General features: G+C 40.6%; 1 protein-coding gene across 4 annotated transcripts in view; it reads right to left on the bottom strand.

The window, feature by feature from the left end:
- Nucleotides 1-3,158: 3,158 nt before the first annotated feature.
- GART (phosphoribosylglycinamide formyltransferase, phosphoribosylglycinamide synthetase, phosphoribosylaminoimidazole synthetase) overlaps nucleotides 3,159-10,695 on the bottom strand; it is a 40,731-nt gene continuing 33,194 nt past the window's right edge. For all 4 annotated transcript variants that reach the window (XM_067299048.1, XM_013955321.2, XM_067299061.1 and 1 more), the window contains 4 exons: nucleotides 10,045-10,175; nucleotides 8,370-8,511; nucleotides 5,406-5,521; nucleotides 3,159-4,228 (listed from right to left, as the gene is read on the bottom strand). In XM_067299048.1, the coding sequence (XP_067155149.1) occupies nucleotides 4,046-4,228; nucleotides 5,406-5,521; nucleotides 8,370-8,511; nucleotides 10,045-10,175 (572 nt within the window). In that variant the 3' untranslated portion in view covers nucleotides 3,159-4,045. The remainder of the gene's footprint in view (nucleotides 4,229-5,405; nucleotides 5,522-8,369; nucleotides 8,512-10,044; nucleotides 10,176-10,695) is intronic.

Below are 10,695 nucleotides of genomic sequence, written 5' to 3'. Positions count from 1 at the left end.
GGGTTAAGCTGGGAAGATGGCCTAATGCTTCAGAGGGAAATTAATTCTTTTGAAGGATCAATATTTGTTGGCTGTATCACATTGCAGAGTACCCAGAGCTAAACAAAGCAACCACAAACTGGACCTGTGCTGCTGCAAGAGGGTGACCAGCTCCTTTCGGACGGAAAAGGCCAAACATGTCAGGGCAGGTCAGAACTGGGACCCAGCCTGGCATGAGGAGGGGGGGTGAATGAGGCTTAGGGACACCTGTGTAGTTCTGTGGGAAGAGGTGGGAGCCTATGAGGACCTTGTCCTTGTGAGCCCCATCACTGTGGGAGCTCCTCAGGGAATGGAGGGGAGGAGGACGTGTAAACATGTGCCAGCGTTGGAGCCAGCATTAATGCCAGGTTCCTCATAAGGAGACGGTTACAAATTCTGTTAGAAGAGAGCACGTGATGGTGTCACAAGCCACAGAAAAGTCAAAGAGGCTATGGGGGGAAGAAGCCCTGCTGGTCCCCTCCCCTGGGGCCAAGCCCATGCCCACAACCCTCAGACCTAACTGGAGCCATTGAAGATGTCCCTTTGCTCCCTGATGCTTTGGCATCACCACCGACTCCTGTGAGCTAGAGTATTTGTGTGAACTCAGTGGGGTTAGTACAGAGCACCCCTGGCTGCCGCTCAGCCTTTGCCCTGGAGCGGACAAGGAACACTTCCTGGGTTCCCGGGGCTTTGAGGTGGCAACCGTAACCTCCAGGAGAGGTGCAGTAACAAATGTTTGGGGCCAGCCTCAGCTGCTTGCAGGGTGGACCTGTAGAGAGGGTCTGAGGTAGATAAAAGCCAAACAGTAGCACTGAGTATTAGTGATATTTTCTAGTGTTTGTGACTGAAGCCATGCTTATTCAAGCTACACTGGACTACTTCCACCCACAGGGTGGTTGTGTGAGAGTAATATGGAGGTACGTGATGTTAATTAATTCAACCCTCACTTAAAATGTTTAATTCCTGTTGACTGACAAACTCCAAAATTGCTGCTACTGGCACTTTGATCTGGTGTGGTGCTGTCAAATAGGCAAAAGTGGGCAGGGAAATTACTGTTTGAATAAAATCTCTTTGTAGGCCTTTTTAACAAGTACAGATGTCTAGTGAGCTGCCAAGCAGAAGATCCAAAGGCGAACAATGGCAGGCAACTTTTAGAAGGCAAAACAAAACAAACTCACTCCCCTGCAAGGATTATTTGTCAGGATGTTTTATCAGTGTATACTGATGGTAAATCCAAACACTTTCCCCTACTCCTTGAAAGGAGGAGCAGACAGGAATCCCAGAATTTAACATTAAAACTTCTGGATCTTGAGGGGGAAAAAATTGATTAAAGGGACTAGGAACACCCTTTCCAGATTACAGGCATTTTCCTTCCTTCATCCTTGAAATCAGCAGAACAAGACATACCCAGCTTGACTTGCAGTGGCAGGAAAATTTCCATTTTCTCTGTGTTGACTGAATGATCACCTAACCCAGAGAGTCGCTGCTTTTAAATAAAACCTTTATTTTGTGGGAGGCTTATTTCTTATCTGCCAGAATAATAACCTGCATGCAAGTAACATAAATCAGGGGAAGAAAGCTAGCTAAGAAGCTATTTGAACAACCTAGAGAAGAAGTAACCGGAGCTGAATTTTCCAGGGGATGGTTCACTAATAGCCATTAGATGCAGTGAACAAAATGTATTCTTGTTTCGGAATTGAATTACAAGTACTGTACTAGTAAGACGCATACTGTATATCTGGCTCTTGGCTGTATCAGGCTCTTTGAAAGCATGAGTCAGCTCTAATAAAAAGCTTTAAATTCTCTTGTTTTTACATGTGGATACTGGTAAGTGTTTCACTAGTTCAGGAGGGGGGGAAAAAATTGTTCCCTCCCATCAGCTCTGCCATTTACGTACAGAAATCCGTGTTTGTCTTTTGCACTCCAATGACTGGGGCAAAGAACAACATGTATTTTCATGATGATCTCGGAGAAACAGGAGGAACTGTCACAAGGATAGATTAACAAATGTTTGGACAATATATATAAGATAAACATATTACTGCTTTTGCTCTTGGTCTGTTGTAACTCTGTAGTAACTTCATGTTGTATATTCTTTGAATTACATAGCATGATTGATTGTTTCAAACCTAACAAATAAAAGGTTAAAAGAGAATAGGCTGCTAGTTATTGTGCTCTGATAAGTCTCCAGACTATCACCATGGTATCAAACAACTCTGTTACTAATTGTGTTCCTAACAGCCCTCTGAAATTGGGTGTGGTGATACACTTTTATCTATTTATTCTTATTACAGACTGGTAATTGAGGTAAAGCAGTCTAAGGTCCAGTTTGGAATGAAATTTCTCTTACAGTTTTGTAGAACTGCAGCTAGGTGTTTAAATCACATTTACCATTGGTCTTAGCCAGCAAAATACCTGAGTCTTGCTCAAGATGTCTGTAAGAGTGGGGTATTGGATTTGGGGCTCCTGTGTCCTCTGCTGTTGGCCTTCTTGGCAGTGATTAAACTGCTTTTATCAATAATGTTCTATTTGTTAACTGCACATGTAGTGATTTTGCCCCTGGCAGTGTTACTTCTTCTGATATATGAGTTATATATTTAAGTATGATTTGTTTTTGACTTGTAAAAGGTGTGCTGTGTCATGGCCAGCATACTGAAGCCAGGCAGACTGAACCCCTGCCAGAGCTGGACACTACCTGCATCTTTTACATTCTCACCGAGATGTACTGGATTTCAAGCCTCAGAGGGCAGTGTGCCAGCAGGGGAGGCCCTGCTGTGGGAAGTTAAGTTTGTAAAGAGAAACACTGTGCTGAAGATTTAGCTTTTATTCTTTGCCCTTTATAAGCAAATGAAATTTGACCACGTCATATACCTCTGTATTCGCATGAGCTTTATCCTCAGTGACAAATTATGACAGGAATATTCTGTCAGCAAGTTCCTTCATCACAGACCGTCTGGCCACTGAAACGGTAAGGTCACCACACTCCATGAATTATAACTAACTGAGCAGGATTGCACATGTCTGTAACCTCATAAACTGATTTACAGTTGTGGCACTGCAGCTGAAGTTACATTGTTTCACAAACTCCTTCTTCACCTTATACTCTTGGTGCAAGAATTCCAAGGAAAGATTACTGAACATTTTTAAAGTTTTTAACTTTATTAGACTTTATTTCAAATCCAGTTTGAGGTTACCGCAATACAGAAATATCATACGGACATCAGAACGGAGTACAAATCAGCTTTCTCTGTATTAAACAGGACTTCTAAAACATACATGATCAGCTTCAGTAAGATGCTTCTGGTTTGTGTGAGGCAAAGTGATTATTTTAGTAAATTTATTAAAATATTTTCACAGCTATTCAAAAACATTAAAAGAAAAATCAAGTGTTTTTTGACACAAGTTCAGCTGTGCAAAAAGCTTAAATAATTGTTTCAGAATTATTACATTTCCTGGATTTCCATTAATACTATTCTGGGGAAAATACTTTCCCAGAATACAGGCACCTAACCTCTGCAGAATTTGTGAAGAATGTCTCACAAGAAAGCCTATGGCTGCCACCTCCATTTTACTGGTTTCCTTACTTATCCTTACAAACACTTCACAGCACATGACAACAGAGTCCAATGCTACAATTTGTGTAGTCAATTTAGAGAGTAATACTGATGTTCCTAAGTCAATCTCAAAGATGCTCAGATCTCTCTGTAACCAACTGAAGGGGTTTTGTTTATTAAAGTGATTGGGAACTGAAACGTTGGCAAAGGAAGTGATTATAATTAGGAAGCTGGTAATGGAGCCATAGTTGAAAGTACTGAGCATGGTCCCCTGCCTGCTGTGCCCACGTGTAGCTTTCTCTAGGTTTCACTTTGAATCTTTAAGCATTTGAACAAGATCAGGACATGGTAAATTCTACATTTAAAACACTTTGTGAAGAGAATGCAGTGTGCATGTTAGGTTGTGACCTCTGTTTTGATCAGTTAATGCATGCCAGTTGTCCCACCTGAAGACCCTCGCAGGGGTGCTGCTCCTACTTCCAGCAGATCTTGCCAGCTTCCCCCACCCGGACAGCCCCGCTGGCCACAAGCTGCAGGGCAGCTGGGAAGGCTCGGTGCTCGGCCTCCTTCACCCTTTCTGACAGGGTCTCCACTGTGTCACCGATCTTCACTGGAACTGCCTCTTGGAAAATGATAGCTCCAGCATCAACTTCCTCCTGTAAAAGCAATAGCCGGAAAGTCTGCATGGTTGCAAGAGGAGCAAGATGGGCTATATGGCAATTAATGTAACCCAGCTGCCTCAGGGATCTGTTTACCACTCCATTATTACAGGAAATATGAAGTTGGGCTAATGTGAAGAATGCAGAAAAGACACTGACACACTCACTGGCCTGTGAGGAACTAATAGAAGTGTAAATTCCCAAGAAAAGGAGGAGTTAGGCAGAACACCAGAGAGTCTAACATTTCTGCCATAGAAAACAACAAAAGCCATGTTAACTGGGAACATGATAGGCTAAATTGGACAAAATGCTGACATTTCAATTCAGCACAGTGAATTAGCCAGCTTTGGCACAGAGCTGGGCTAGAGGACCCAGTAAATCTTTCTTCTGCATGCTAATGAGGCAGATCCCTGCTGTTTAGTTATTGTTTCTCAATACATTGCCACACAGTGAAGAAACCCTAACTCATATTATGGAGAAAGGCATGTAATTTTTCTATCTTGAAAAATACAGTTTTCTTCCCTTTTTCCAAGAGAAAGCAAAAGTCATGAGAACAGATTTCAGAAGCAGTGTAAAGGGGAGGATAATCTCAAGAATGGAGTGGAGGATGGGAGACTAGTTACTGTCGATTCTAAGAAGTGAACAATATGGAGAAAAAATGCTCCCTGAACCGATAAAAATGCATATTTTCCAAGTTGAGAGATCCCTGGCTTCTGTTTTCTCAGTTCTGACTTAGATAAATTGTTAAGTATCCCTCTGTTCCCACAAATCTGGCATTAGTTCTTAATGAACGCTAAGCTGCTTGTGCCGTTTCTAGTGCAACAAATATGGAAGGAAGGATGTATGATACTAAGAAGTTGGTGCTGTGTAGTAATAAAGATTTTGGGGTTAGCCAAGGCCTTATATGAACTAGTACTCCCTACAACTGGTGGAATGGCAGCAGTGGGATACTTTAGGGAAGAAGTTAACTGTGATAGAGTTTAAACTCCTGTCTAGACTATTTATTTCCAGTTCTGTCTACAAGGACAGCACACTAAAGCACCATATTGTCAAGACGAACCTTATTTTATAGAAAAACAAAGGAGAAAATGATAGCATAAGGTGTTCCAAACAAGCTTTGAGGTGAAAATTTTTAAGACTGGTTGACTCCGAAGAGAGAGAAAAAAGTACTTACAGCTACAAAGTGTACAGTACAGCCAGTGACTCGGACTCCAGCTTGTAACACCAATTTGTGGGCATTTGCTCCCTTAAAAGAAGGCAGTAGAGATGGGTGGATGTTCAGTATTTTCCCTAGAAAAGAATAAATGAGGTCATTGTCTTTTAGCACTCAGCTTTACCAGAGTGTTTAAAATATCCTAATCATTAGAGAACAAAATATATTTGTGAATTTTTTTTTAACATTAGAAAGTAAGCATATGTGAAAGTCAGTTAATGCTACTGACAGATAACCAGACCAAAGCATGCCAGAATTTCTCCCTGTTTCAGAAAATCAAAGACAACAATCAATTACAATTAATTGCATGGCTAAAGCATATTTATCCAGTGACTAATTACAATTTTTTTAATGTAGTCCTTTTCCTCAGAATCTTGTTCTTCTCTTTTTGATCACAAGCACAACCCTCTTTCTTACAAGACTCAATACCCAGGAGCAACTCAGTGCATTTTCAAATGATGTAACGGACTCCTGCAAGAAGGCAAAAATTCTTCCTTGACTTTTCCTCCACACCTGTTTTGGCTTAATAAAAGGCAACAGCTGCTCATATAGGAGCCCTTCTCTCTGCCCTTCCCCAAAACACCTGTCTACCACTACTTCTTTCCATGTGAAAAGTTGGCTGGGAGATCCTGAAATTGATAATGTTACCTTTAATGCTCAGCCAGGTGGGACTGTTATAACCCTGAGAAGCCTGTACCTTACCTTTCCTATAAAAGAAAAAGCATATGCCTTTGTTTCTAGCTAGCTTTAAAGTAGAAGAGAGTGGCTATCAATGACCTCAGGATCTCACCATTATAGCAGTGCTATAGTTACACCATCAGGATACTTTCTTTTTTCTGGTATACCACCCCTGTCTGCTCCTGGTATGTCTGGGACAACTCAACCCAGAAATTCTGGACCAGACTGAAGTCAGTGAAGTAAAGGTACATAACAGTGCTAGATCTTCTTTTAGTTTCAGTATAAACCCTTTGAGATAAAAAAAAAAAAGTGACTATTGATACTATTTATACCACAGTATGGTACACCCACACTGTCTCTACGTGCCTCCTGTTTAGGGAGACTATATGTCATCAGGATTCACTGAACACCATTTAAATGCCAAGCAGTAAGACTGAGTTGATGTATGCTGGCAAAGGCAGCAGTGTACTGAAATGATTTTGTAATGTGAAGTGAAGGCCAGGTCTGAGAGCACAGCATGTAACCTGCACTTCCACAGCTGTAACACATGCGGATATTGACCCGGGCAGCTTAAAGAGGCAAATGAACCGATTTTCAGCAATATCTCCACTGTGTTTTGGCCCAAAATACCCCTTTTAAAGCATCAGCATATCCCTGCTTGCTGCTTCAGCAAAAAAGTATTGGGGACAGTGAGGTAAAAATGACACTCCATACTTCTGTCTGCCTTTCCCTAGTTCCTCATTACAGTACCATCTGAAACTAAAACAAATCCATTTGCCTTTAGTACAATCTATCCTTTATATTAAGATTCAGAATTAACATTTCAGGGCCATAGAGCAAGAAAGAGAGTTTCACAACTAACTTTACTCTCTCATATTCTTGGTCAAAGCTAAGGTAGTTATCTGTTTTCAAATTCAGTTTGGTGCTGAATATTTTTAAATGAACCAGTGCTGATAATCCTGCGTTGGAAGAGAGTGCTCTCTCTTGCCCTCAGGCCATATGTGTAATGCAAGCCTTGCACTGTGCTGCATCAGAGTTGGAGTCCCACACTGATTTTTGTCCATAAATCAGAGGAAACTAAACTCATTCTTTATTTGCACAAGATTTCTGCACTAGAGAAAATTCTCCTCCATCCTCTGCACAGATACTCCACCCAAAAGACATTGCTCATGTAGTAGGGGATTCCTCTCTCCTAACTACAGCTGTCTGGAACACAAGCATTTACATCTCAGTCACCTGGACTCCATAATGAATGGAGAGAAACAAGAGCAAAATTAATCTGACCTTTACTTTAGTTGATGGCTCTAGTGTAAAATGAATTGCCTCCTAGGAATGCCTGTTTTGCTCCACTGATTATAAAGAAAGGTTGAAAAACTAGCTCAGGTGTAAAAGGTCTGTGACATACCCAGGGTAACACAAAAGTCACAGCGTGAACAACAAAGGCTGCCTGGAGAGCTGCAATGAGTAGGCTGGCCAGCCTGTAACTGGTAAGAGCAAGAACTAGAATAAATAACTGGGACTGAACCCAAAGTAGGGCAAACAGTGAGAAGAGCAGCTGCTTCTGTGCGATTCAAAACTTCCTGAACAAGACAGAAGGAGAAAAGAAAAGAAAGGTAACAGCTGGGGGAGGAAGAGCAACCACTGAAGTAGGCAGAGGTGTTACAGCCTCTAACAAAGAACTGGAAAAATTAGACAGGGTGACCAGAATGGAGACCCTGTGAACACTTCAGACAAACAAGAGCTGAATCGCTTGTGAAATATGCCACCTCCAGCTTCACACAGCTCCCAGGACATCTAACCCCAAGACTGGGGAGATCTTGTTAACAGGAACTGCATATCACTGCCTACTTTTGCACTTTTACATGCAGCCAATGAAGGTCATCTGTTAGAGGAAGGATTTCTCAGTGGCTGGATGCTCACCTGCCCACTACCAGCATTTACTGCTTAGGCAACAACTTGCCCTGCATGTTTGTAGAAGTCAAAAGTTTTCACAGCCCTACTTTACAACATTTTCTAATAAATCACAGATCACAAGATCTGCTTTTGCCCTTGGCTTCCTGATAAAGGGAAGGGAAAAAATACTCTTTCCTTTTCTCATCCCTTTCCTTGCAGGATGGGAAGAGTTTAATTTCCTGCAAACCCAGAATTAATATGGTTCCTATTCTATAATATTCCCCATTTTCTTTTTACCTGAGAGTGAGTTATAAAATTGCTTTTTTATGCATACACTAATATGGCTGTGCTTACCATCCCATTTTTTGACAAAAGGACCAGACAGTATTCGCATAAATCCAGCAAGACAGATCAGTTCAACTGAGAATTCTTCAAGGACTTTGTCAACTGCATTGTCAAATTCAGTGCGACTTTCATACAATTTATGGTCAATAACCTGTGATAATCCAAAAAAGGAAGAAATATGGATGGAGTTAATTTAATCTCAAGGCCTTAAGAACACAATGAAATAGTACACTAGAGTAATAAACAAGAAACCACTATATCTCCACATGTGGCTAGAGTGGGGTGCACATACATAACAACATGAGAAGCTCATAAATGCATACACTAACAGACAAACCTGCAGTTTTTGTTCATATTAACACAGAAAAATTACCAGAATAAATAAGAGGTTTATCTGATTGGGCCCATGATTGTAGGCCCAAGCATTTGGACACAATTGAACAACCTACAAATATAGGAGGCCCTTAAGACAACCTAAAGTCTTAGAATGATTTCACTCAATTTAAGGCCTCTGATTGTTTTAAATAGTTTGAACTTTGCCTAAATTTATATTATAAAACAGCCCTAGCTGCACAAAGTCAATATAAGCAAGTTATATATTTCCCATCCAGCATACATTCCCAATTTTAAACAGGAATAAGATAGTGCTATTTACTTAAAACACACATAGCCTTTAAATAAAAGTATCTCATAATCTCTGCAAGATTTACCATGTTGGCAACACTTAAATACCGCAAAGTAGTTTTGGAAAACTGGAGTTAGCAGAAAACATGACAGAGGGCACTGGAAATACAGCCTAGCTCAACACTGGGCTGAACTCTCCTGTGAACTACTCTGCTACAGACTACTGCAAGGCATTGCACTACGCAGTGCCTCTGTTTCACCACTCACTCTCCCTCTCAATCATTGCGACTGTCCCCTCTCCAAGACTGGGATTCTTTTCTCATTATATGTTTGTAGTTCACCAGTATACCATGGAAATGGTTTAGTTGAGATCTTTGTATGCTCCAGAACAACAGAGAGCAGTGCTAACAGTCAGATACTGCTGCTATTTAAATTACTAACAAAGCTTGCTTTGGGCCAAATCTTCCACATCATTTTTAGTTATCTTTGAAAAGCGAGTGTAAAATGATCCTAAGTCAGAACAGCAGCATTTCATGTCTGCAATGCAAATAGCTACACAGAGGGCATAGCAATATCAAACTGGACCCGGGGACATTAAGGGAAACACAGTTTGCCTTGAATGAATCCTGGAGAGATGAGTTTGAAGTGTTGTACCTGACCTCTCCATTTCATTCAAATGAACTACTGTGTATGTTTAGCATGTAATTTTAAATTTAAATTCAGATAAAATATATCATTACTTTAGTACAAATGCACTACACTTAAATAAATGACAAATTTTAAACTAACTGTAAAAAGTTTTGCAGTTGGTTTAATATAATGACTGATCCTAAAACCATTAGGAATGCAAGTAACATCTCTGAGGGGAAAAAAAAGGAAGTACTTTGTTTCCATGTTAAGTACCTTGCCCAAGGACACAAAGCTCATGGCAGACCAAAAAATAAAACACCAGTAAGACCTCTTTTCAAATCATCTCTTACCCTAGTAACTCTTACTATCTCACAATACCTTACTGCCATAATCAGAGCTAATGATTTTTTAAAAGGTGAGAAATACTTACCCTTGTAGGAATACCAGCTCTTTCAGCTTTCCTTAGCCCTTCCACACCAGCTTTGTTAGAAACAACAAGAACTATTTGTGCGAAACTGGTGGGCTTCTTTGTGCTATTTATGAGGGCTTCCAGGTTTGTGCCTATGAGTGAAAAAATAAGTCACGAATATCAATTCATTCTTGGAGAATAAATATAGTTAATAACCAGAGGAGGTTTTAAGTAAGCAGCAATGTAGGTGAGACCCAATCCAAAAAACGCTGTAACAACAGCAATCCTTTTTTCACTGATCTTTCTGAAAACTGAATTTGACACCTGGAGGCTCTGAGAGAGCTACAGGGCTTCTACTAGCAATTACATTTGTAAACTGTAACTTCTGGAATAGAAATTACGGTCTCTTTCTTACAAGTCAGACTGTTGGAAATTCTGAAAGCGCCAATACGGCAAGAGGAAATTCTGGTCTGTTAGTAAGATAATTCTGCTGTCCCTATAATCCAACGCAGTGGTTGCTTGAACCTAGAGACATGCAGAAAAGAGTAGTTAAAATGAACACAGATGCAATTCAGAGTCAATTTGCAGCCCAGGGTAAAGATCATTCTGTTTCCGATTGAAATTAACTCGAGGGCAAAATCTATTCTGCCTGTTACTGAGCTCTAAAAGCCT

The sequence above is a fragment of the Apteryx mantelli genome, chromosome 1, assembly GCF_036417845.1.
Source record: "Apteryx mantelli isolate bAptMan1 chromosome 1, bAptMan1.hap1, whole genome shotgun sequence".
NCBI lineage: Eukaryota > Metazoa > Chordata > Aves > Apterygiformes > Apterygidae > Apteryx > Apteryx mantelli.
This window is presented reverse-complemented; position numbering and strand designations above follow the sequence as displayed.